The sequence below is a fragment of the Tiliqua scincoides genome, chromosome 4 (assembly GCF_035046505.1).
Source record: "Tiliqua scincoides isolate rTilSci1 chromosome 4, rTilSci1.hap2, whole genome shotgun sequence".
Lineage (NCBI taxonomy): Eukaryota > Metazoa > Chordata > Lepidosauria > Squamata > Scincidae > Tiliqua > Tiliqua scincoides.
This window is the reverse complement of record NC_089824.1, coordinates 150,876,648-150,903,778: the sequence shown is the minus strand read 5'-3', so window position 1 is coordinate 150,903,778 and position 27,131 is coordinate 150,876,648. Positions and strand designations below refer to the sequence as shown.

General features: G+C 40.1%; 1 protein-coding gene across 3 annotated transcripts in view; it reads left to right on the top strand.

The window, feature by feature from the left end:
- ATG4C (autophagy related 4C cysteine peptidase) overlaps window positions 1-24,341 on the top strand; it is a 31,655-nt gene extending 7,314 nt beyond the window's left edge. For all 3 annotated transcript variants that reach the window (XM_066625944.1, XM_066625945.1, XM_066625946.1), the window contains exons 4-11: window positions 1,660-1,893; window positions 3,429-3,759; window positions 5,600-5,670; window positions 8,051-8,184; window positions 11,695-11,773; window positions 12,496-12,572; window positions 16,526-16,645; window positions 21,289-24,341. In XM_066625944.1, coding sequence (XP_066482041.1) covers window positions 1,660-1,893; window positions 3,429-3,759; window positions 5,600-5,670; window positions 8,051-8,184; window positions 11,695-11,773; window positions 12,496-12,572; window positions 16,526-16,645; window positions 21,289-21,459 — 1,217 coding nt within the window. In that variant the 3' untranslated portion in view covers window positions 21,460-24,341. The remainder of the gene's footprint in view (window positions 1-1,659; window positions 1,894-3,428; window positions 3,760-5,599; window positions 5,671-8,050; window positions 8,185-11,694; window positions 11,774-12,495; window positions 12,573-16,525; window positions 16,646-21,288) is intronic.
- The last annotated feature ends 2,790 nt before the right edge of the window (window positions 24,342-27,131 follow it).

The window sequence follows — 27,131 nt, the reverse complement described above, 5'->3', positions numbered from 1 at the left end:
TGTCTAAAAACTAATGTCTTCAGGCCTCCCTGGAAGGTTTAACTCACTAGGGTCCTTAACGTAAGCTACAGTAGGTCTTGGAACCATGTGCATCTGTTAGCCCATGTGGGGGGAGGGGAGACACGACTCTATGCCAGTGATTCCCAAACTCGTTGGTCATGACCCACCAGGGGAACTGGAAGCAGGGTATTCCTCCTTAAGGGGAGTGCCCTGCAGTGATGCAGTCCCCAGAGTCTCGCAGCTGCCATGGTCAAAGGGCTTTTTTTTTTTACTCACCAATAGTAATGCTGGCCTTCTAGGGGGTGCGGGAAACCCATGGACACCTTCACAGGGCTCCCCAAGCCTCAGAATAATTAAAAATGGTTGGAACCCACTTCTGGTTTTGAACTGAAAACCAGAAGTGGGTTCCAATCACTATTTTTAGTTATTCTGAGGCTTGGAGGGCCATGCAAAGGCGTCCGCAGCTTCCCCTGGGAAGTTATTGGTGAGTAAAAAAGTAACCACTTTGACCCTGGCAGTGGTTCGATCCTAGGGGTCTCATCGCTGCTATTGCCATGCTCTGCAAACAGTTAACTGGTTTACAACTCCAGTGTATGAGTTTGAAAACCACTGCTCTATGCCCTATGATGTTGTTCTTTCCATATGTGGGAGGATTATACACATTGGTCCTTCTCTTATGGCAGTGATAATATTTTCTTCAGTTTTTGTTTCTGCAAGAATGATGCTTATAATTGTGGTTTCTGTGTGTTTTATGCTTGGAAAAGTAGTGTCTAATTCTTTAAAATCAGAAATCAATCTGATTTCAGCATCCCTGGTCATCATAAGAACATGAATAGCCCTGCTGAATCAGGCCAAGCGCCCATCTAGTCCAACTTCCCGTATCTCACAGTGGCCCACCAAATGCCTGAGGGAGCTCACAAGACAACAGACACAACCTGCGGCCTGGTGCCCTCCCCTGCATCTGGCAATCAGAGGCAGCCTGCCTCTAAAACCAAGAGCTTGCACATACCTACTATGACTTGTAACCCGTAATGAACTTCTCCTCCAGAAATTCGTCCAATCCCCTCTTAAAGGCATCTAGGCAAGATGCCATAACTACTTCTTGTGGCAAAGAGATCCACAAACTAATTACACGCTGGGTAAAGAAATATTTTCTTCTGTCTGCTCTAACTCTCCCAGCACTCAGCTTTCGTGGATGTCCTCCGGTTCTGTATCTACTCTGTCCATCCCCTGCATGATTTTGTATGTCTCAATCATGTCCCCCCTCAGGTGCTTCTTTTCTAAACTGAACAGGCCCAAACGCTATAGATGTTAAACATCTACATGTTGTTCGATGTTAAACTTTTAGATGTTAAACTAGATGTTAAAACTTTTTAACATCACAAGTTTGCCTTCTGAAAGTAGAGGTATATAATCTTTGTCTGAAAATCTCTTTAAACATAGCTTACCAAGAAAACGTACTTTTGAAAGTTAACTTTCTGCTTGTGTGGCAATTAGTTGTAGATCCTGTTCTGCTGTTATTCCGGAAATTGCAGACTCCTTACAAGGCTTTACATTTTAAATAATTCTTGTAAAGGGTACTGCTGTCCTCTCATTTATTTTACAGCACATATTATGCTAGTAATTTAAAAAATATAATTTGTTATGTCTCTCCTATAGAGCCAAGTGAACTATCATCAAATGGATCAAATGATGATATAACAGATGAAGTAGTTTCAAGAAATGTGGAAGAATTTCGTAAAGACTTTATTTCTAGGATTTGGCTGACATACAGAGAAGAATTTCCACTGATCAAGGGCTCAGCGTTAACCACCGACTGTGGCTGGGGTTGTACCCTGAGGACTGGTCAGATGCTTCTAGCACAAGGGCTTATTCTTCATTTTCTTGGTAGAGGCAAGTTCCCAAGAATTGTTTCCAGATTGGAATGAATCGTATCCTAAGAAGGAGTGCATGTAGAAACATTTCACTTCCCTTCTTGCCCAATAGCCCTCTATGGCCCCCACGCCCAAACCTTCTTCTCTTGGTGAAGGGCCTATTAGAGCAGGATTCTGTGAAACACAGAGGGCTCTAGATTATTGGGAGATTGGCGATTATTCCCCCCCCCCCCGATTGCTTAAATGAAAATGCCTTCATTTTAACTAACCTACTGTTAGTGAAAGAGGAGGCTAGGATACAACCCATTATATTGATATTTTCATTTGGTGGTCACCACAGAAATTGGGCAGTAGGTAACACAAAAAGAATGTTAGTCTTTCATTATGTAGTCACCAAATTCAGTAGTAATATGTAGTGATCATTTGGTTTTTTATTTTGCATGGCTTTTTAGGAACAAGAAAATTGCAGTGTGAGGGCTTATTAGAGGAAGTTGTTACAATCTGCAAAACTATAGTTCTGGAATAATTTGCCACAAGAGTTATTTTCTAATGCCTGCAAATGCAAATGTACACAATAATTCTCAAAATCATTTTTGTTTTTTGTTTAATACTTTTACTAAAGTTTCATTTGTTTCCTTCTGAATTTCTTGTAGCAATGAGTTTCACTGTCTAAATGTAAAAATCTGTAGAAAAATTGCCCATTTAATAATTACAATTACATGTAAATCCATTTGATTTAAACTAAAGAATGTTGTTAATGTCTTGGAGTTAAACTGAATTATTTGGTAATATGGAAAAAACTTTAGATTGAAGACACCAGTTAATTGGTATATTTTATTGGCACTCCTTAATTCTCCTTTCTTTGAAAGGATGTTCTGTGTCGTGACAGTATTGTAAAACCAGTGAGATTTATTTGTAATTCAGAAAATCTGTGATACAGTTGCTAAAAGCTAAACTGTTCATTTATCATATTTAGTTGAGAACATGGTTAACTTTAAATGTTGGGCAACCCAATCCTGAGGTGCCCGGAGTGCCCAAGCTCGGCGGCACCGAAAAGGGCTGCCGCTGAATCCTGCATTTCCCGCACTACCGTGGGAGGCTCTTCGGGATCGTCCCCTTCCCCTGAGTAAGATGAGCAGCCCCACAATGGGGCTACTCGCTTTACCACCGACCCAAAGGTTGGTAGTAGAGTAAAGACGCTTGTTTAGGGCGCGCAGCCTCCACAAGTGCCCTGGATCCTGCGGAGCACAGCTCCGCTGCAGAACCTGGGCGACCGCCTGGCGCTAGTCCAGCACCAGCTGGCGTTGGGCTAGCACTGGTGGGAGCCTGGCGGTGAGCCCCACAAACGTGCCTTACGGAATGTTTGCGACTGTGGTTGGCGGCATGGAGCTGTGCTGCCAACCACAGGATTGGGCTCTTAAAATACTCAGTGGTAATTATCAGTTTTAAAATGAGTAAAAATAATGAGTAAAAATCTGTTAATGGTTAACAAAAGTGAACCAAAACTCCTAACTTTAACATAAAATGTATATTATGTTTGTAATACTGTTGCAGACTGGACCTGGCCAGATGCATTTGTCATTGAAAATTCAGACTCTGAATCATGGGCAAGTCACACAGTGAAGAAGCTCACTGCATCCCTGGAAGCTTCACTTACAGGAGAGAGGGAATTCAAGAACCAGTCATATCACCGTAACCAACTCCGAAAGGGAGATTGGAGGAACAGAGAAATGAGAGATGACCATTATCATCGAAAAATAATCTCTTGGTTTGGTGATTCTCCCCTTGCAAATTTTGGCTTACACCGGCTAGTAGAATATGGAAACAAAACTGGAAAAATAGCTGGAGACTGGTATGGGCCAGCTGTTGTAGCACACCTTTTAAGGTAAAAAAAAAGACATAAATTCCGTCATCTTTCAGCATTGCAACAAATAGGGATGCCAGGTTCATTTTGGCACCACCTTGAGTTTTTAAGTTGGACAGTAACCGTTGCAGCTTTAGCACTATATCTTTATTGCTAGTGATTCAAAAATGTTCCCTAAACAGGGAAAGAAGTATCAGAGAATATCTTGTGTATGAATTCTGCTCTTTTACTTTTGGAACATTCCCATTGGTCATTCCAGGCAGCAAAGATGCCAAGATGTGTTCCAAATCTAGACTTTGCTTGTAGTATTTTTAATGAAATGTTCTAAAAAAAACCACACCAAAATACTAGCAACTCTTTTAACCTTGGAACATGCATAATATTATAGACTTTAAAAAAGAATACAGTAACCTGGGGGGCTATAATGTACTGATAGTGTAATGAACTGTCAAAGTTTAAAATTGATGTTTTCAGCATTTCTTTGCACACATCAAATTCTTGTGAAATTGTAAGTGTATGGGACTATTAATATTATAATTACATCATAGTAAAAGTAAAGGGTCTGTGACATTCAGTCTTGATTTAAAAAAAAAAAAGCTGAAAGTCAGATTTCCCACTATGGTGTGCCTTTATATGCCATTTCTTTGGACACCATTGATTTTGTATTTTTATAGTCTTATGTTCTAGGTGGGTCCCAATATGGTCATAAATTGTATCATTAAGCCTTCTAAGCACAAGAGGCCAAAGTGCAGATGTAAATGTTTTACATTTAAATAGATGCAGGATTCATGTGGTGCTTGTATAGCAAAAATATTCACCTTGAATGAGACTATAGGGAAATTGTACAGTGTTTGAGAGGTGAAGGTTATTTATGCATCTGATTGTATGTACAGAGGTAACGAAAGACTCTTAGTCTGTAAATTAACAGGAATGATCATGTAGAACTTGTTAGTAGTTTTCTGTTAATACTGAAAAAAGAGACTGTTTTAAGATTTGCATGCTCATTTTAAATGTGTTCTTTTTGTGAACACTCCTTCCCCAGCCTGTTACAATTCTTACAGTGGATTCCTCTTTTAGATCTTGCAGGTGACTAGCTCACAAAATACATTTAAAGAGACACTGGCCGTTTGTTGCAACCATGTGTTAGTCTTTTCTTTGTTCTGCAGTTCCTTTGCTGTAGCTAAAAACTCTTGAATTTTTTCAAGCATTTTTATTGATTGATCAGATTACACAGGCCAACACACATTTTGCTTCCTTACACCAATTCCTGGGTATATTTGGGGTGCCGATTCCAAAAATGGCATCCGTTTTGCCCTATCGCGTCTAGTTTTGGAGACATGGCATAGCCTCTTTAGTGAATGGTTTGAGCAGCTTCCTCATGAGGAAGCCTACACCATGGCAACAAAAGATGGCCATGATCTTGTCCTCCTCTCAATTCTTTGTGGTTAGTATAATTAAGTGTGGCAAGTATTCAGTAAAATTAGTAAAGCACTAGGTTTCTTTATAACAGTATTGCTTGCCATGTTCTTGTCTGTATTTTATACTCCTTGGCTTATATCCTAAGATTGTGAGAAGCACACCTTAGTCATTGGAAGCTCTTTCTTCAAGTGGAAGGAGAATTGTGCACACTCACAAATGCCTCCATTAGCAGAAATGGTCCTTGTCTGAGTACAACACTTCTACTTATGGAAGGAACTTCCAGTGATGGTACTACGATCTGTTGTATGTCTCTATGACAGGTTAAACCCATGCTTTCCAAACATTTTGGAGTAATCAGTTTCTTTGTAATACAGTTCTTGAGGAATGTAGCTTTATTTCTCTTTATTATTAATTTGGAATATGTCTGTTGCTTTGTGCATAGAAAAGCTGTTGAAGAAGCAAAAGACCCTGAATTACAAGGAATAGCTGTCTATGTTGCTCAAGATTGTACAGGTAAGTGAGATCATTAAATTGTGGGGTGTTCTTGACCAATCTTCAAAGCACTTCGCTAAATACTTTGATAGTGATGCTAAAAAGAAAGCAAACAAAGTTATGTATTGTCAAACTTTATATCTAAAACTGTAGAGAAAAGAAGCACATGGTCATGTAGCATTTGATTTAGGCTGTAGATTCCTTGAATCAGAGATCTTTCTGTTTGTCATTCTTCTCTGAAGCACTAAAGCAGGGTGAGCAAACTATTTGCTTTCAGGACCATATTGAAGTACAGAAATTGTACAGAGGACCATAATGCATATTTATTTACATATTCCCCTTCTGAAAAGGAGGTGCTCAAGGTAACTAAAAATATACATTAAAACAAGCAGAAGAGATCTGAACAGGATCTTTTTTCTCATAGATGTATGTATGTGAAGGTAATGCTTCTTGCATCTCATGGGCAGTTCACTCCTACCTCAATCCCCCATGCCAATGCAGAGGAGGCAGCACAGCTTCCTCTATATCCCACAGGAGAATTTTGTAGTCTGGAGATCTCCTTGAGGTAAGGGGAAATTTGTCCCCTTGCCCCAGGGAAAATGGGTCTACTTGGACCTGTATCAGCTAAATCAGTGGTGCAAATCTGAGTGCATCTGTTTCAGTGGACTGGGTCCAGGAAAGGGGATAAGATTCAGCACACACTGCTGCTACCGATCCTGCCTACCTCCTGGGCCTGATCTGCCTGCCCTCCCTTCCTCCTGCCCCTTTGCTGCTTGGAGAAGCCTCTAACTGCTCTGGTGCATACTGGGTCCTGCACTGGTGCTGGTGGGACAGAACAGGCCTTCCTACCAGTGCTTCCTGTAGGCACGCTTTCACAATGTGTTTTTTGGCATGTTTGCGATAGTTTGTGCTGCCAGAGCTCTCACTCTGCTGCCCCAGAGGCACAATAAGATTGTGCAGTAAGTGAACTATAGTCCACAAAAGCTAATGCTTGTTTTAGGTCCCATACGATTTCAGTGTTTTTTACAAACAGCATATTTCTCTTTAGTTTTAGAAATTGAATGTCCCCTCCTCAGTAATCCATGATCTAATTTCCCTTCCACCACAGCGCAGTCAATCATATATACATTTGTAAGGCACAGACACCCCATACTACCCTTCAGGGATGATAGTCACACTCACTGCTGCCAGTGTTCTTAGAAGTGGGTGAGGTGGGGGTCAGAATAGCCACCAGTGAGTGAAGTAAGGTTCGGGCTAAGGCAGAATTGCTGACAGGAGAGGTGGGAGCTGAGTTGAAGCTGTACCCTATGTGCCTTGAGAGTCAATGACAGGACTCATTGAACCCCATGTGAGAGAGGAAAGAGGTGACAATGGCCAGCAGTAGATACACTTGTCTTTCCAGTGCTGAAGGCTGCACTCATGCTTGGGTAGGCTCTCTGAAAAGTGGCAGTGGGATGGCACCAGGGCAGGTTGGAGAGCTGGATTAGAGGAGGCTTTTCTGTAGTCAGAAGGCCGGATTGGAGGCTCTCATGGGCCACATCCACCCCAGGGCTGCAGTTTGCCCTTGTCTTCACTAAGGTGGGGTGATGGAGCTGTATAAATAGTAGATAATGGTTGTATTCTTAGATATCAATACTTACTGCATGGATTTCTAAGTTGTTTGATAATGGATAATGTTGCTAAAAGGGTAATGATACCTTTTCATTTCTAGTCTGCCAACACAGTGCACTTCTGTAGCGTTTGCCATATGTTCGTCTTGTGCATAGGATTTACTTCAGTGTCTTGGATTCATTCTTCTCTTCTGCTATGCACAAACCATTTTAAGTGATGTATTAATTTTTTTCTCTCCCCTCCCTGTCAAAATCCAGACTAATTAAAAGTATACCTTAAGAAATTCTCCTTTCTTGTGCTATTAGTCTAATGGGAAGATTTAATTTCCTCCTGTCCTGGAGTGATAATGAATACAGTCAATTTGCATTGAATACTCATATATATCAGAAAGACAATAAAGCAAACATCGCTGAGATTCCTTTCTTGGATAAACAGCAGCACAAATGGCTCAGATCATCTGCTGCTTCCAGGCTGGGCTAAATGCTGCTGATTTTGTTGGTGCAATTCTAGAAGGAGACATGCAGTTGATAAAGAGATGAGATAATATGTTCCTACTCCAAGGTTGTAATATACCAAATATTGCCCCCCCCCCTTAGAGAAGTGCTGGTAGTAATTATATGACTTTCAGAATGTGTATGTTAAAGACTTCTACCAGGTATGGCTGTTTGTCAGAGCTTAGCAGCTTGCTTCGAGGTATCAGATTGGGATTGTGACAAAGATAGGTTATTCACTCTGTGTTTGAAGAAGCACTTTAATAAACATTGATTACTCTTGTTATCTCTTCTTGAAGTTTACAAGTCTGACGTTGTTGATGCCCAGTGCTCTTTTATGGATTCCGAAAAAGGTGACAGAGCTGTGATTATATTAATTCCTGTGAGGCTCGGTGGCGAAAGAACCAACATGGAATACCTAGAGTTTGTGAAGGTATGAGATGAGTTGAGTCACTTTTCAGAAAGTAATAGTGGATAGTAGGAATAGAAACTTCAGAATGGTAATCTTCACTCTATTAAATGTGTTTGATTTTTACGGTAGTAGATCATAAAAGTTGACTTCAGAAATTTCAAATTTCAGTATTCAGACATAATTGCAGGGCACAGATAGTCAATGTTAAAGCAGTTATAACTATTTAAGTCCCTAAGTGGTTGCCTGAGAACTTCTGCTGCAGTAATTCAGAATAAGGATTGATCTAGTTTTACCTATATTGGTGGTTCCTTCAGTAAGCGTCCCCATGTGACCTTGGTTTTTAAATGTTACCTTGGATCTTCATCTGTTCCCCACCCTTTAAGCAATTGATTAGTGACATTTACATTAAAAGCTTCTACCCCTTTTCTGTGTGAGTGCTGCAATAATCAAGACTGTTCTGGAAGTCTTAGAGACGACTGCTTCAAACGACAGCGTTAGTGCAAAAAATATCAGTCTCCCCTGTCTGCTTTCTCTTTTTGGACAGCACTTGAACAGTAGTATGAATAAACATGTCCAGAAATTGCCGATTATTGTATAATTATACAGGCAGAGTTGCGCTTGCGGAGTTAAGCCAAATGAATTAAACTGCATTCTACCATTATAAACCTGGAACATTCTAAATCTTTATAAACTCAGCTGGCATATTTACATGTTGAGCATTATAGCTAGCCCAATTTTGGACAAATCTGCTAAGAATGGGCTGAGAGAGAGTTGTTTAAAGGTTTGGGCAGCATAAGTGGCCTTAATAGGCACATTTTTCTTGGCTTGCAGCAGTTAGAAAACTGTAATATGCCTTCCTTTTCATTTTGCCAGCACTGAGTGGTTTTTAAAACTTGAGGAAATTGCAGGGATCCTACCCTTCCTGTTTTAATCAAAATCTGTTTGTTTTGTTTAGAAAGCTGTTGACTTTGTTTCTGGTATTATTTCTGATATTTTATACGAGAAATCAAGCTCTAACAGTTAGCTTGATACAAGGTGGGTAGGAGGACTTCAGGCTTGTGGACTGGAATATCTACCCAAAAAGAAAATGGCAGCCATTTACTAAGCCAATGATAGAGGAAGCAGCCTGAGCTACAACAGTCCTTTCTCATTTATCTCTCTTACAGCCCTATCTTAAGTTATCCAGCGCCGTATGGTACAGTGGTGCCGAAATGGCCACCGCTGTATCCTGCTGGACCAGGGAAACCGCCAGAAGTCTCTTCAGGGGAAGAGTACCCGAGTAAAGCCCCAGCCCCCTGCAGTGGGGCTTCCCAAGTCTGTACCAGCGAAATCTCTGGCCCCATATTGGGCTTCTGAGCCTAACATGGGGGATAGGATCCACTCCCCTTCTGGATTGATCCACTTCCTGTTCCAGCCTTTCCACACCTCTGCTCCACAGTTGGACTTTTTTTTCTCTCTCTCAAACTTTACCTTGGAGAAGCCCAGGCTCCAAGTTCAGTAAGTTTTTATGGTGGCCTTTATTATGGTAGTTGGTCTGGACCAGGGCCTCTGAGAGGAATTTTATCAGGGGGTACACAATTTCTTTTAGGCCCCTTCTCAAAGGGGGAAAGGATGAAACAGAGTGGGGGAGGGTAGTGACAAGTGTTGACAAAACAGTAGTGGGGAGGGGCAAAACAAGGCAGGGGAAGGGGAGCAACAGAAAAGTCTTTGGAGTTCAGGTCTACTGGGCTTCCCAGTGCAGAGCCTAGGTCAACCTACCATGTAGCACCTGCAGTTAAGTACAGTAATATGGAAAACCAAACACACTTTTGAGTCTCTCTAAAATCTTTTAAATATAGAGAACCGTTGCAGAAAATTAGCATAATCATATTTAGGCTCACACTATAATGGAAAGTGTCCTGGGTGTACCAAATCTTATTTCTGCAGCAGTTGTAGCCCTGCAGCTGTATCCCTGAGCTCTATACATGGCAAGCAGACCTACACGCCAAAGAACTACTGTAGCAGGCCAGTTTCCTACCAGATTTGACCCTCCCAGATTTGTTGTATATGCATTTCTTGGTCCAGCACATACGGCTTTCAGTAGCAGCAGCAACCAGGCACCCAGCATTCCACATGGTTATTGATTCCAGGTGAGACAGGAAAATATAAGATCCCAGGAAATTTCTGGGCCCCTTTTTTTGGTTCCTTGGCTCCCTTTTTAACCCTGGGCCCAAGTACAAATTACTCCCTTTACCCCCCTCTCTTGGGTCCTGGTCTGGACTATCCATGTTGAGGAATCTTTTTATAAATTTCTCTGTGCGGCCTCCCTGACACTCAGAAGCCTTTCTAAGGCCTTCCCCTGCCCTCTGAAGGCCTTAAAACGTCACTTCTGGTTTTCCCTGAAAACCAGAAGTGACCATCCAAGGCCGCCCAGAGGTTTAGAAGAGCTTCTGAGCATCAGGGAGGCTGTGCGCAGCCTCTCTGTTTCTCAGAACACCCTCTGGAGGATTAAAGGTGCCTTAAACTGTGGGTTTTATTACCTGTGGTTTTTTGTATCTGCTGGGGCTCCAGGAACGGAATTCTCGTAGATAATGAGACACCACCTGTATCTTCATGCCCTTCTTTAAAGCAGCCAGCATGTGGGCCTGATGCACCTCTTCAGGAAGTTCCATAAATGCAGTGCCACCACCAAAAGGGGCCAGCCCTAGGTGCCCACAAGAGATCTCAATTCACATTGTCCCCCTCCTCCTATTGGTGCTTTTTTGTTTTTGTTTTTTTGTTTTTTAAAAGGAGAGGGGAAGAAAGACAGACTTCTGATCTCCAGCTTGTCTCTTAAGGACAAGTTTAATGCAGTGTAGTTTGGTCCTAAAATCTGCAGGTACTTTATTCAGTAGCTCTGAATAAAGAGGTGTGGGACAACAGACACATAACAGTTACAAGATCCATATTCTTGCTCTCTTTTCCCCACTGTTAAATGGAACAATAACTGAGAAAATGATGGGAAACCTTGAAGAATGGAATCTGAGGTCGCCATTCTTACTCATGACCTGCAAGCAAAATAAAATAAATTGTGATTTTCCCTTTCCTTGAAGGCTTAATGGAAGCATAAGGACAGCACTTGAAAATCCATTGATAAACCTCCATTGTCTGTTCTCGCAACTGGATACACATTGAAAGTCTTGTCTTAAAAACAGTTTGAATGGCTTTCTTGGAGTAAATGAAGTTTTCTGTACTGTTTTCCACTTGTCTCTTTGACAGTGATCCAGAGCCTCATGCATACAGGATTTGTGGCTTTCGTCTGTGAAATGTAGAAGTATTTCACACTGCATTTTCAACTGCATGTTGAGCGTTCTGGTTTTTCCTCCTAACAGAAGCAAACAGAAAAACTTTGTCCAAGCAGGGATGTGTTTGTATGCAGCTTATTGTATTGAACAAAAACAAGTCACAGTTTGCAGTATACTGTATAACTAGAACTGCATGCGGTATATTGTTTTGCTCGTTTTCCTATGCAATCTTAACTTACATCTGAATTATTTCTTGTTGTGATGACAGGGAATTTTGAGTCTTGAATACTGCATTGGTATTATTGGTGGCAAGCCTAAACAGTCCTACTACTTTGCTGGATTTCAAGGTTAGCTTTTTTAAATTTTATTTTTTAATAGGATATGTCTTTTTTCAGTGTTGTATCTTGTTTTCCCCCTCTTAACAATGAGAGCTTTGGACTTAATATCAGACTGGTGGAAAGCAGAATGATTAAAATAGCAAAATGAGTACTTTATTAATTTATCAGACCCACCAAAGTCCAGTCATTTGTCATTTGCCCCATATGGTAATTGGATCCTGTACAATGTACGTTTAATGCACGTTTAATTTTCCTTGTTGCACAAACAAGGCATAATTTATCTGTTTCATCAAACTCGGAAAGCCTTTGCTGCTTACTACTTGACAGTTCTTAGTTATATATTTACCCTTTAGTAGTTTAAGTGGTGCAAGTTGATGACCAGATGACAAGCAAATATGCGCTTCCTGTCATGATGAAGAAGTACAGTGCATTTTTCATATGCAAACTCGCAGGATATAATTGTGTGTTTGTAAAAGTAATTTTATCTCCAAAAATTAAATGACAGTCTCATCACTTTATCAAAATTCTGCTTCTACAAGCATATTTGATTATGCAAAAGTTAATCTGTCCTGCAAAAACCGACGCTTCAGTCAATGAATATCAACCTGGCAGGCAGTTACTTACTGTGGGTTTTGTTCTCCCCACCAACTGTTCTGCATAGAAATTGGATTGTAAGCAGTGTAATAATAAGGTGTTTTTTGAATTACTTGTCTTTTGTTTTGTCCTTGTAGATGACAGTTTGATTTACATGGATCCTCATTACTGCCAATCTTTTGTAGATGTCAGCGTAAAGGATTTCCCCCTCGAGGTAGGATGGATAAAGAACCAGCACTGTTGGCTTCATATATGAAGCGAGTGCTAATTACAGAGATCTTTTCTTTTTTTTAGACTTAAAATAACAAATATGAATAAAACAAAAATAGTCTGTGTTGGATGTTGATCGTTTATTTATAGTGCAGTATAAATTCACTGGACAAATCACAAGGACAACCAAAGTTTGTTTGTTTGTTTAATGGGCTATTCACCGCTGAAGCAGCACAATCCCAGCCTTCTGTAGCCCCTTCCTGTTCTTTATACAGGAGTTTTCAAGGGTTGGGTGCCAATTACACTTCTGTGGGAAGGAGAATCAATTAGTGTTTCTTTGCCCTGTGTGCACAACTCTGTCCCAGACTAGATACTGGAGGAGAGGAAGTTGTTTCAACATTATACCCACTTACGTCCACCTAAGACTTAGAGCCAGGACAAATTGAGACCACATATTAAGCACTGTTCAGTTCTATGCTTCTGTTAGGCATCTGAGACCTTCAGCAGCCCTGGAGCAGGCACCTAGCAGCAGTTTTGCGATTATTATATTTCATTTCACTATGGTTGAGACAGTATTTAAGCCTATAGTGCTTCAACACAAGGGAAGACAAACTATGTGGTTAAGATGCACATATATGGCTTACTGTAGGGATATTTGCTCAGCCACTAGAAGTTTATCACTTCCATTTGTGAAGTCATGAACCCTTATTGGTGGGGGGTGTGTGTTAAAACACAAGTTGTTTTTGTATCCGCTGCTTTTGTATCTTTGGACATTGCAGACTGGCTGTTACATAGAGTTTCTAGCTCTCTTTGTTGTAGAGATTGCATTTGAAGACATACAGGCAGATTGTCTGAGTGACTTGTGAACACAAAAGCCTCGCAAGTAGGTGTTTAAAATCAGCTGATCTGTGAGCCCATTTCACGATCATTGGGATTCTGACTTCAGGAGCTAGCAGTAATGAAGGTTTTTGTCAGTCCTACTGGCTACAAGCCTTATCTGGTCAAACAGGACTTTCCTCTTACCTATAGACTGGCATAAGCAACATGGTGATTGAGATAGGATTAGGTTAAAGTTGCAGGCTGAAAACCTATCCACGCTTAACTGGGAGTAAGATCCATTGACTATAATGAGTAGATATGCATAGGATTGGGCTCTCAGGCTCCTATGTTCCCAGTTGTTAAGTTTTATACATGCCATGAAATTATACAAACAATTTTGAAGTTGCATACAATATTAAAACATAATGTTGAATAAGAGATAAGGGTGGCATTCAGGGTAATGCTTCTGTCAACGGAAGTTTCTGCCAAGAATGAAAGTTGTGTTTCAGTCATGCAAAGGGTTCTGTTTTCCAAGGGAGTTTCCTTTCACAGAGTACACTTCAGTTCAAAAGAGGTTTACTCTGATTCCCTTCCCCCCCCAACATTAATTTCTTGTAACCTTGTTAGAAGATTTTTTGGTAATGTACTTGCATAACACATTCATTTAAGAAAATTCAAGTGGGAAAGAAAAATACTGAGTTTTAATGGCTCCAGAACATGCCAAACCAAAAAAATGAAATTCCTCACCTATGAAATTTGACTTTTAACATTGCCTCCAAAATCCTTTAAATTAATGATTTTGGATTCCTGAAGAGGTATTCATAAGAATTTCCATATACCTTCCTGGAAAAATGAGTAATGTTACTGAAGAGCAGGTTGTAATTGTCAGAAATATTTTGAGGGAATTAGGAGAAGAAATTAAAGAGTTCAGCTGGTAGAATTAAGAAAGAAAGGGGAATGTAGCTATTTTCAGCGTTTTATAGTATCAGGATTTCTAATCTGTGGAAATTATTGCTTACTAGGATAACATCTGGTTATTTTTCAGCCCTTCAATAGTTGTTGAGGTATTTTTTTCATAACTCTTTCTATCTCTGTGATGAACTTGAGATAAAATGTCTACCTGAAGTTCATGAGGGACATGACAATAATATGCTGAATGGGTGATATTGTATTCTCAGCAGCACTTTTGTACAACTGAATCATGGATCAGATCTTAATGCTGAGTGCCTGTAATAATAATTTGTTCTTGTCTGCAAGTGTCAAAAACAAACGGAAATTGCTTTCTTATTGTAGGTAGCAGTTCTGTTAGATTTTTCTGTAGCATATGTTTTCGCAATTGATAAACTGTCCAGGCTAAGTTGAAAATCAATCTAGTTCGCGGTCAACTTCCAAAATCTATTTGTTTGAAAAGACCTCCCCCTTCTGTTCTGTGCATATGGATTGTCTTTTCTAAGCACTGGGAAAAGTCTATAGGGATGTGCTGCATTGTTTATGGAGTCCTGGTGGGCCATTGCCCTACATATCTATTGGAAAACGGCCGGTTAATGTCATATGTCACAGTTTTATGTGCCAAAAAAGTGATTATTCTTATTTGGTTACTTCGCACTATATAAAAGAAATTAGATACTTTGTAAAAAAAAAAAATTGGATCAGTTTCTCTTGGTAAACTTCTGAATTGCAGAATTATGGACTTGTGCCTACCTGATTTCTCTTTAAAGCCCACACAGTACAATACAAATGTTTGCCCCCCCCCATGAATATTCACTTGTTCTTAATTTCCCCATGTTACTAGGTCAGAAGGATTTGAAAAACCCTTAAAAACTTAGCAAGTTTTCCCAATGTTCTTCCTGCCTTTTGCTGCTGCTGTTTCACTCTCACTAATCGAAAGTGCAGTGCAATGAAGTGATTTGCCCATCTAAGTCTACTATAATGAAAAGCTGTTTTGTGCAATTCTCCTGCAAAGCATTTGCAAATCTTTGCAAGACAATAAGGTGTTACCTTAGCAGGGAATCATTTAGTGCTGGCTGGCATTGTACTCCCCCTCCCCCCCCCAGAATAGCCAGTGGCTGTTAACAGTGTCAGCTGTCCTTCTTTATGAAGAGGAAAACTGAGGGGGCTGCATGTCTTCTAGTGGAAACACTCATATATTTCACAGCAGCCATTTGGCAGATTCAGATGTGGAAAGAACAATGTACAGTATTTGGACTTTGGAAGCATTATGAAGATGGAATAATTCTTCAGAAATTATTATTATTATTCTGAAATAATAATTCAGAACTGTCCTAAGTGCCACCAATGTACTGCCTGCTGTTCCCTCCTGTAGCATACACTGTGCTCCTCTCCCGTTATACTGGCCACGGAAACATCAATGGCCCAGTGGGGCAGAGGAATTGAATTATGTGTTGAATATGTTGCGTTTATTTTTCCTCTTTTAATCTCTGCACCTTTTTTCCCCTGTAAGATTGTTAGTTCCCTGGAAAGATAGGATGACTACTAATAGATAGGAAAAAATAGTGCAGTCTGTCTTGGGCCCTTCCTAATGAGCAGGGGAGAGGTGGGATAGATAATATGTAAAGTAAATTTTAAAAAAAGTCTATATGGCAGTGTAATGCCATTACAGCACCAGTTCATGTTATGACACATAGTGAATAGTTCCAATGCCTACCCATTGATTTGGAATTATTTGAGAAGATATTAAGATAGAACAAAACTAGGGTGTGTCTAGATCATGAACCAAAGAGAATCGTTTTGACCTTCATCCTGTTTGGGCCTAATCCTATCCAACCTTCTAGTACTGATGCAGCTTCAGTGCAACCCTGAGATAAGGGAACAAATATTTCTTTACATTGACAAGGACTCCATTACTGTCCACCCACTGCAGAATGCAGGGTATGCCCCATTGGCATGGCTACATTGGTACTGTGAAGTTGGATTGAATCGGGCCCTTATTTAGCAATGAGAGTTTTACCACATAAAAATGTTTTGTGAACCAATTTAGCTGTAGTTGGTCAGTTCCCATGTAGACTTATTATAGTAGTTTTTAACTATCCTTTATAGGTAAGTGCATCAATATCTTTTGCTTTCCCTCATGGTTTCAAACTATTTTTTAAAATGCTATTTTTTCCTTGCCAATTGCAGTCATTCCATTGCCCTTCTCCTAAAAAAATGTCTTTTAAAAAAATGGATCCTAGCTGCACAATAGGGCTATATTGTTCAAATGTGAAGGACTTTGAAAGGGCTTCTGAAGAAATAACTAAGGTGAGTGTAAATATGTTGATAATTTAGCCAGTTGTTTTTGGCTTTGATATATTAACTATAGTACAGTATCTTTATTGAGAAATACCACTAGGGCTGGAACTATTGTTACATATTGGGAAAAAGCTGTGTCAGACATATGGCCCAGGGACTGGACGCGGCCTGCAGAAGCTCTTTATTTGGCCCTTGGGCTCTCTCACCACCACCATCAGCTGCTCTCAGTGGCTGAGCTGGGCTGAGGTGTCACTGCTGAAAGGGCAGCCCACATGAAAACCAGGCTCTCCCATATCTTGAAAATATGATCAAGATTTGCATATTTTCTCTTCTGTAATTTGCAACTAATGAGTTCGTAAAAGAGGAAAAAAACCTGTATTTCTGGCCATGACCTGCTTAATGACATCACTTCCTGCTTAATGACATCACATCCAACCCTCAGCAGGCGTCATGAATACAATTCGGCCCTCTGTATGAAACAAGTCTGACACTCTTGCTTTGCCTCATCTGCAGTTTTCTATTGTCCCCATAGCATCAATGCAGCTGAATGGTAAAAGCTAGGAAAAAAATGAATTGCTGTTTCACTAAGTTTAGTTATCTGCATTTGTTTAACCAGTGATTCTCAAACTTTTAGCAACGGGATCCACTTTTTAGAATGAGAATCTGTCAGGAACCACTGGAAGTGACATCATCAAGCAGGAACATTTTTAACAATCCTAGGCTGAAATCCTACCCACACTTACCTAGGAGTAAGTTCCATTTAGTAAAAGCATATACATAGTAGCTTGTTAAAAGTACAGACCTGTAACGTTTTTCCAGATGCAGTCACATACCATGGTAGCATCAAGTCTAATATATTAAAAATAAAATATTGAAATGAATGGGGTTTTCCTGAAATTAACCTGAAATTAGCTCGCTTTCCATCTAGTGGATCCTGACCCACATTTCGAGAAACACTGGTTTAACCAATTGTAGTATTGATGTTCTTTTTGATTACTGTTTAATTATTTGTATTGTTTGAATGGGAATTGTTAGCTGCCACCTTTTTATTGTGGCAGGGGAAGGTGGGATACAAATGTTTTTAATAAATACTGTAAGCTGATAACTACAAGGCTAAAATCCTGGGCACACTTATATGTAAGTCTCATTAAATATAGTAGGACGTGCTTCTGTGTAGATATGTATATTGCACTGTATAAGATTGCACTGTAAATAGAGTATTTGAAGCAAATATTCATTTAATTGGAGAAAAGTTCCTGTTTTCACACCTGAACCCAGACAAAACACTTAAGAGAGAGCATTAATGACCAGGGTTAATAGGTTTAGCACTAGTGAAAATGACTTTACAAAACACACATTTAAGTGTATTGGAGTAAAATTATCTCTGAGAGCTTGATGTAATTTTGCCGTAATATCTTGGCTATGCACAGGCTAAGAATAGGATTAGCCCCACTAGGTGGCAGCATTTCAACAAAAATATTACTGCAAAAAGCTAGTTTTCTGGTCTCTGACTTATCTTCTACCTGAAGACGAATATTTAAAGGCATTCAGTTCCTTGGGGATTATTTTAAATGGAAATATTAAATCAGACTAAATTGTGCATTATTACTTGTTAGTGTAGGTGTCTGTGAATTTAACAGATAAAATATTATTACTATGGGTTTTTCACTGTTTTAAATTCATCATGAAAGTAAGTACTTTTTAGATCCAAGTAAACATAGGCTTATTTACTGCACTTGATCTAAAGTAAGGGAAGACAGGAAATTGTTACCTGAACACACAGAAAGCAAACTACTTTTCTACGAAAACACATTTCATTTTCTCTTCATTGTTTGTGCGCACTCGCTGTCTCTCGCATAAACCCATTTTCATCAATTCGCAATAACGATTTACCTTGTTGAAAAGCATTATATGCATCCAAATGTCATCACCCAAGGATGGTTTAATGCACTTTGGTCTGTGAGTGGCTTCTTTCTGGTGGCACAGGATAAGAAGATATGCACTGCACCACTCAAAATAACACTTTCAGCTGTCAGATATTAAGAAGAGGAATTGTGGAGGTCAAAGTAGTAGTAAAGATCTAGGAGGAATTAGTATGTAATAATCCATTCCAGCTTAACTCATTTTTGTTTCATTTATACATTTTGGAAATTGAAGTCTCTCTCTTAAGCAATTCAAAAGCTGGGAGCTCAAACTTTGCTCCCATGTTGTCTATTAGAGTAAAATTTCTGTTACAAATGTAAACAGTGCTGGGTTGCAGGGGAAGACTGAGAGAGTATTTTGCTTAAGTCCATATAGTTTAGGTAAGTTTTGAACTCGAAACTTTCACCAGCTCTCAGAGATGCAGAAGACAGCAGCAGACTAGACGATGTTTCCTGGGGTGGAGGGAAACCCAAAACATGCTGATTCTGGTGTAGCATTTCTTGATTGTGTGCTTCTACACAAATAATTCCTAAACCATCGCTGTCGAGCAGGGGTTGGCAACCTACGGTCCATAGGCCAGACCCAGTCTGTCAGCCAAAGTAATCCAGCCCACGCAGAACTAGGCTTGGGAGGCTAAGTCTCCCACCTAATCTGCCAAGCACTGGGTGGAGAAAGGCAGAACTGCCTGCCTAGGGTTGCAGAGTACCTGTGCTGCAGTGGTACAGGGATTCTGTAAGCCTGGGTGGACAGCTTTGCCATTCCCCATCCGGTGCATGGCAAACTGGGCAGGAGACTTTGCCTCAAGCTGAGCGCTGCACAGCCACTTCCAAGTGCTCAGCAACCCGCACATTTGGCAGTGATGACATTGCTGCCAAAAACCCGGACCCTTTGAACAAAAAAGGCTGCCGATCACTGCTGTAGAGGCGCACACTAGAGTGGGAAACAACCCTTCTTGTCAGTGATAGAGAATTGTACTTTGCAGATGCCTGATCTTGGAAGCTAAGCAGGGTCAGGCCTGGTTAGTACTTGGATGGGAGACCGCCTGGGAATACCGGGTTCTGTAGGCTTATACCATAGTCTTTCGAGACTGAAGGTTGCCAACCAGCAGTGGCACAGCTATTTAAAAAAACTTCTTTGAAATGGCCAGAGCCGTGTGTTTCTTATCCACACGCACATATGATTTTGTCATGCAAGAAATGGGTATTTGGCGTGAAATGGGATGTACGAAGCTTAATTCCATTTGTTTATGAGCAATTTGGTAACTCTTGTGTTTAGGAGAAAAAACTTGAAAATATATGGATAATATCTGGAGAGGGCTTAAAAGGCAGACTAAGGTTAAGCAGGGCTTCCATTTGGTAAATAGGTTTCAAATTGTTCACGCCCTGTACATCTACCATATTGCATTTCTGTGTAGCAGCTCTCAAATGTCATACATTTCAGGAAGAATGAAAGTTTAATGCTATCAGTTCCACAAAGAGCTGTTCTACAGTCAGACTTCTGCCCTTCCATGTTACATTAAATTGCCATAACCCTTACTATTTAGGGGCTATAGTGATAACTCTAGTGGTTAGAGACCTCTAGTGGTTAGAGACCTTCAAATTCGACACTGCATCTATTAGGTGCATTGTCCCTGCAAAGTCACATGCGTATATATTCATCTGTAATTAGAACTAACTCATCAAACACAGAGGAAGTGGTAAACCGTCTGTACTTATCAGTGGTGTTGGTGGTGTCTGTCAGGTTGCAAGACACCTGTCAATTAGGAGGAGGAGTAGGTCTGCCAGCTAATTTCACAGGCTACCAAACAGCCATCAGAATGCCATGAACTTCTGTTACTGATGTGGGCTGAATTGATCCAATAGCCAAACAACAAAAGGCTGCATTAATTTACCCTGTCCTTTGAGATCTGTTGCCCTAGATATATATACCACATCCCTAAAATTTTCTCTTTCCAAGTGATCTCACTTTATTATCACTCTTCTGTTTACCACTGATCATGTCGTAGTTCCCTTGCCCTTCTCTTCCACAGGACTCTCAGAAGGATGTGATTAAAACAGATAGAATAAAGTATAACACTGCATAGCAGAGTAACAGTGGTTGAATCTGATTTTACTGCAAACATGATTTTCCTGGACCAGATGGGTTTTTAAAAATTGCTTATTCTGATTGAACAGCTATTTAGATCTTTTAATGTTGCAGATTAATTTTCTCATTAAAACTATTTTTTGAGTTTGTAATTTGATCAGTCCCCTATGCACCTTTCCTGTAGATTATAGGTTTATGAAATAGCACTGTAACTATTCACATAATTTTTCTGATAAGAATTGCAGCAGCCCAAAGAGTTGGTATGGTGTCGTGACTCAGAGTGAGCTGTGAGTCAGAAAGATCTTGATTCAAATCCTACCTTGACCGTGAACTCACTGAGCTGTGGGTGTTCTAATGGAAGAACCGACAGAGAATACATTTCAATCTTTTTGTTGGGCTTTTGGTGTCATGTCTGAAATGGTGACTTGTACATTTGTTCTGTGCAAAGATGTGGGCAGCTCTAGTTGTGCACATCTTTCTCTTGGGAGATGAATTAGTTTCAGCATTGAGAGGTATGCCAGAATAATAGAAAGATCGTTTGCAATTCTTTGTGTAATGTTTTCCATATAATGGTCATTGGAATAATAGCAGTGGAGTTTTAGTTTCTAATCAATGTTTCTCTCCAATACTGTCTTTCATTGTAGATTCTGAAATCCTCATCTAAGGAGAAATATCCCTTGTTTACCTTGGTAAACGGACATTCTAGAGACTATGACTTTGTGATGAGTCCTGTCCAGGAAGAGAGAACCCTTTTCTCTGAGGATGAAAACAAAAAATTCAAACACTTTAGTACTGAGGATTTTGTTTTGCTGTAAGAGTTTTTTTTATTTTATTTATTCATTTAAAATATTTAGACCCTGTCTTCTTATTTGTAAGAATGTGCAGGGTGACTTAGCAGCAATTTTAAATCAACACATTGAACGTAATTAAACAAAATCAGTCTACAGCTGAGGCAGCAATAAAGCAACATAATTCTTAAGAGTAATTACTAAATGATCAGTTAGCCCAAATGTGTTTTGAGTATGTCATTTGAACCATAGCAATGAGGGGCCACAGACCAACCTTCTTGGGAGAAAGTTCCATAATCGAGTCACTCCATGCTTCAGAGTGTGAGAAAATGTGGAGTAGATGTTGAGATGAGGACTTTCCATGATGGCATTTGCTACTACCACATCTCTCAGCGGTGAATTCGAGTGCCATGGATTCATGCCAAAGCTACTGTGAATCTTATTCTTTGCCAGTCTGAATTGACATGGTGGAAGGGGAGGAGCAGGCAAATGGTTTTGGTCTACCCAGTCCAACTTTTATCTCAAGCAGCAGCACGTACAACCCCAAAATGCTGTGTTTTGCTCAGTAGCTAAACACTTGAAATTCTACTCTTCAAGCCAGGGATTCCAGAGCCGCTCAGAAAAGGAATTAAGAACAATAAAGTTAGTATAACAAAAACAACTTTTGCCAAAACAGAAATGGTATAATGTGTAAAAGCAGTGTTCAGATCAACAGTTATAAAGTGCCCTGATGTCAAAAAGATGACCACCTTAATGCCAGGAAATTTCCCTAGGAAGAAAATTCTACAGCTATCATGCTTAGTAGTTGAACTTGTGGGATATGTCCAAGAAGGACCAATATGACAAAAGTCTGCACTGACTTCTAGTGATGACCAGGTTTAATCATTCATGCTGTCTTTCCAAGACAGAACACTATGTAGAACACTATGGCTGTACTTTACACCAAAGAGTTACCTTTAGCCAAAGCCATCTTGTAGTAGAAAGGGAAGATAGAGCCCTACCTGCCAGGATTGAAGTTCTGCTCCTTGAGGCAAAATGTATGATTTGTCATAGCCCCACTTGTTGGAGTTGTACATGTGAGAATTGTTAAGCAGGCTGGCATTTGTCTGGGCAGAAACGGTATACTCTCAATACATAAAATCTTGGGTCATCGCCTCACTCAGAGAATAGCTAAGGGCCGCACTTGTGAATTGCTCACAGGCTACAGTGGTTGACTTCAGCTTCTTGGATGTGTTCACCGAGCCGAGCCTCATAAAGTAGTCCAGCAGCTGCAGTTCCTGCTCCTCTGTCATGGTGGCTGTATTGGCAGCATTGCCCTTTGAAAACACATTGATTAAACAATACTGAATGATATGCTTTCTTTAAAAAAAATTTAAATTTGCCATGTAGGTTTGGTCTTAAAACATCCTTTGATATGTACAAAACAAATTGTTAATGTTTAAAGTAATGAAATGTTGTGCTGGTAAGAGCAGATTATATTGTTCCAATCCAAGTATGATGAGTGTTGATGGTGTGGCAGGCTTGCATTCTCAGATTGTTGTACAATATGCTTTGTAGCCTTAAACCATTCCAGGTTCAGAACAGTCAATTTTCTTGACAGTGGGTAGATTTATTCAACCCTTGACTAACTTCTTCTTTAGTCAGTCTCTCTCTCTCTCTCTCTGTCTCTCTCTCTGTCTCTTATATATATCCCCAATTCTGGGATACCTATGTTGAAGCAGTTGTCTGAATACTTTGATGAACCATGATTCCATAAACCAGGGGTCTCCAAACGTTTTGGCCAGAGGGTCGCATCAAATATCTGGCGTGGTGTGGAGGGCCGAAAAAAAAAATTTAAATATAAAATTTAAATAAATAAATTAGAGATGGAACTTAGATGAGTGAATAAATGAATGAATTGGCTCATTCATTCAACCTGCCTGGCCCTCAGAACACCCTCCAGACAAATCAGAGCACAATTCCAGTCATGTTCAGTTGAGTGGGCCAGAGGCTTTCAGGTGACAAGAGGTTAGCCGCGGGCCAGAAAGAAGCTTGCTGTGGGCCACATCTGACCCCTGGGCTAGGGTTTGGAGACCCCTGCCATAAACCTTCACTCAACCCACATGATGGCAACTATGTTACTAAAGGGTAATACAAAATGACCCAATGTAACCTATATGGCAAGTTTTGTAATACTGAGCCACATCTATGGAAAACAAATTCTTGGGATTTCATTGTCTGTAACCTAAGTTTAACTTGCACCAAGAGCCAGTGAATAAAAATATTAGTGTTGTGCTTCAGCCCCAATAATGTAATCAAAAAATGTCAGCCTCACAGTGCAACTTCCTTAGGGATATATCCCTATTTTTTAATGGAGATACTGATGAAATTATGCAAACTGAACCTGAGTTAAGATGCTGCTTGGTAATATGATCTTATAATGACAACTCATTAAGCTGATAGTTGAACTTAATAGGAGGAGATAATACAGTATTGGCTTTCTCTCACTATTTTAAAGCGGTATGGTACTAATACTAAACTACAACCAATCATAGTAGACAAAAACAGTTATTAGATGGGAGCTGTGTTTATTTCCTGTTCCCAAATATAATTTGGATGCTTATATTCTGAAGAGTACAGCATCTAAATCAAAGCATATAACTGCAGGGTGAGAAGACAATAGCAAACAGATATGGAAGCAATGTTCTAGTCTGTGATATTTCTAACCATTGTGTATTTGGAAGTACCAATCACTCACTGTATAAATATTTCATAGCAGGCTTAACTTCAGTACAGCATATTTGAAAATTTAAATGCACATATACATTGGGGGTGGGGAGGAACGGTTGCTTTATTAAATGTGAAAATATTAAATGTAAAAACATTAAGTGCACATATCTTTATTTTAAACATGTGTTTTTTTTTCTTGCTGGGGTAATTTCATTCCACTATCTAAAGAAACAAACTGTGTAAGATACTCTGGTTATTTGTTCTATCTCTTGGGAACCAACATTCTGCTACAGCTGTCTGGCTGAATAATATATACCTACTTCTTATGAGGATGACAAAAGGATAGTTTATAGACACGGCAGAAAATCTTACTGAAATTGTGCCTGTGAAGCAGCTAAATGAAAAATTTACAGTATGGCTCCTTGTATCTAGTGTGAACTGCAGACATGTCTGTAAACACTCAGGAAGCTGTAATTGGCCATGGATCTCTCAGGTATAGCCACCATATGTTGGCAGATCTGCATCTCTGCTTCATGCTTTAGTATATGCTGTGGCAAAGACCAGTGCACGTGTGGCAAGTACATCTTACGCATAACGCCTGGATCAGTCCTATGTACCACTCACAGTGGTGTATTTGTATGTAGCAGATCTTTGGATTCAAGTGAGTGGAAGGAGAAAATGACTGCCATTCTATGAACTCATGCACAAATGATAGTGGTTGCCATGCAGAGCCACAACATAGCAGTGATTGCCTTATAGTATGAGACACATTGTGAATAAGGACAGAGCAACAGAGGCTTTCCATTAACAGAAGAGCATCTTTGAATCTAAGCTATAGATTTTTCACTAAAAGGTGCAAAATGGCACCTGTGCTCCCCTTGCACATGCTCCCAAACATCTACTTTCATTTGTTCTACACAAAAAATGAAGAACTCCACTGTCACTTGGTTCACTGGAGAAAGGGAAAGATCTTATCCACTATCTGAAGGAAAAACTCCAGTGCAAATCAATGAATCTTTTAACATTATTAAAAACTAGTTTTATATTTAACTTCCTAAGAAATCACCAATTTCTTCAGTATTTTAAGAACCATTGTAGTTCTTGAAAGTTCAGTGGTTTCTCCTCCATCAGGTAGTCAGAACATTGTATTGTATTGGCAACCTTCAGTCTCGAAAGACTATGGTATCGCACTCTGAAAGGTGGTTCTGGCACAGCGTCTAGTGTGGCTGAAAAGGCCAATCCGGGAGTGACAATCCCTTCCACACTGGGAGCAAGTGCAGTCTGTCCCTGGTCTGTCTCCCTGGCTATGGGCATTCCTTCTTTGCCTCAGACTGTTGGCCAAGTGTCTCTTCAAGGGAAAGGCCATGCTGCACAGCCTGCCTCCAAGCGGGCCACTCAAAGGCCAGGGTTTACCACTTGTTAAGGTCCATTCCTAAGGCCTTCAGATCCCTCTTGCAGATGTCCTTGTATCACAGCTGTGGTCTACCTGTAGGGCGCTTTCCTTGCACGAGTTAGTCAGAACAATGTACAATTCAACAGCTATAGCCATATAAAAAGAATCCCCCCCCCCCTCGAACAACATACTGGTGTGCCGGAGAAAAAAGCAGTGTCCCAGAAACCTTTTCAAATCAGCTCACCAGTGGTGGAGTAAGAATCTGGCATCTTTATATGAGCTTTAAGTTGATCTAAAATGCTGGAAGATAATTGGCCGAATAACCTGCTAAAGCCAACTTGTTGTGCTTCATATGTTCAGTTTCAATGTAATGTCTTTTAAGCAAAAGAGAAGTTTGGAAGCTCAGGCTCACTAGCAAAAGGTAGCCTATGAAGGATAACAGCACTATCTGTTTCAGCTCCCATTCTGGCTCTGGCCCACTCGAAGGTTGTCCTTATCCTTACAAGTCTGTGTTACAGTGGTGACAAGTTAAATTACTAAGTTACTATAAATTAATGTTTTTCAGTAACTACAGGGGACTTTAATTTGAAACCACGTTAATTACATGGTGATTCTCGTTACCTCTGCTGCATTATCTCCTTGAAACCTCTGCAATTAATTTGTGTCATTACTGTTGTTGCTGCTGCTGTTTTCAAACACAAACCATCCTTGCATTAGTTATCGCACACCCAGCAGTAGCCTATTCTCTTAAAGGCATCTTACAAATCAACACCTGGCTTTTAATTCCTTGCGATGGTATGTTGAAAGGACATACAGTCCTAGATGGAATTCAAATAGCCAAATCTTTATGGAGGGGGCATGAACAACATAGCTAAACTGTGTGTGAGGAGAAGTGCTGTTTTCTTCAGAGTGTGCCTACCAAGTATGGATTGAGCATGGGTGTCCAACCAAAGTTTTCTTGCTTCCTAATAAGTTATTTATTCTGCAAACTGAATTCCTTAAAATAGTCAAACTCTTCTCCCCCTTTCTCCTAAAACATTCAGCCAGCTTTCCCTTACAATGTTCTAGAAAACAAAAGGTTTGATAATGACACACTTGCCAAAGAAGGATTATTATTGTCTTTGCGACTGTCATCTCCCATGCCTGTATGGATGCATCCCTCTTACATCTGGGGAGGGGGGGAGGGTGAACTTTGCCGAACCTTGCTCGTTAACCTCTAGCCCTGTGATTTTGTGTAAGTCATAAGCCCCACGATGAATGACCATTTGACCATTTAGAAACGTTTCTCCTCACCCACCTCCCATACTCTTCATGTAGCTGAGGAAGCATCTGGTCCCACAGCATGCCTTGAAAGCTGAAGCAGTGTATCAGTACCTAGCATCTGGTGCCCAGCTGTGGCCCTAGCTCATTCCTTTGGGCACAAAATTATGTATTCATATTTTGGCCATACCATGGGAGTTGTAGCACATGCAAATATGGAACAGAAAATTGTAAATTGGGTTTGCATATGATGATGATGTACTCACAAGTACCACATTTGTATTGACTTAATCCCATCCCATTCCTGCTGTGATGGCAGCTCTGATATGAAAGGCCT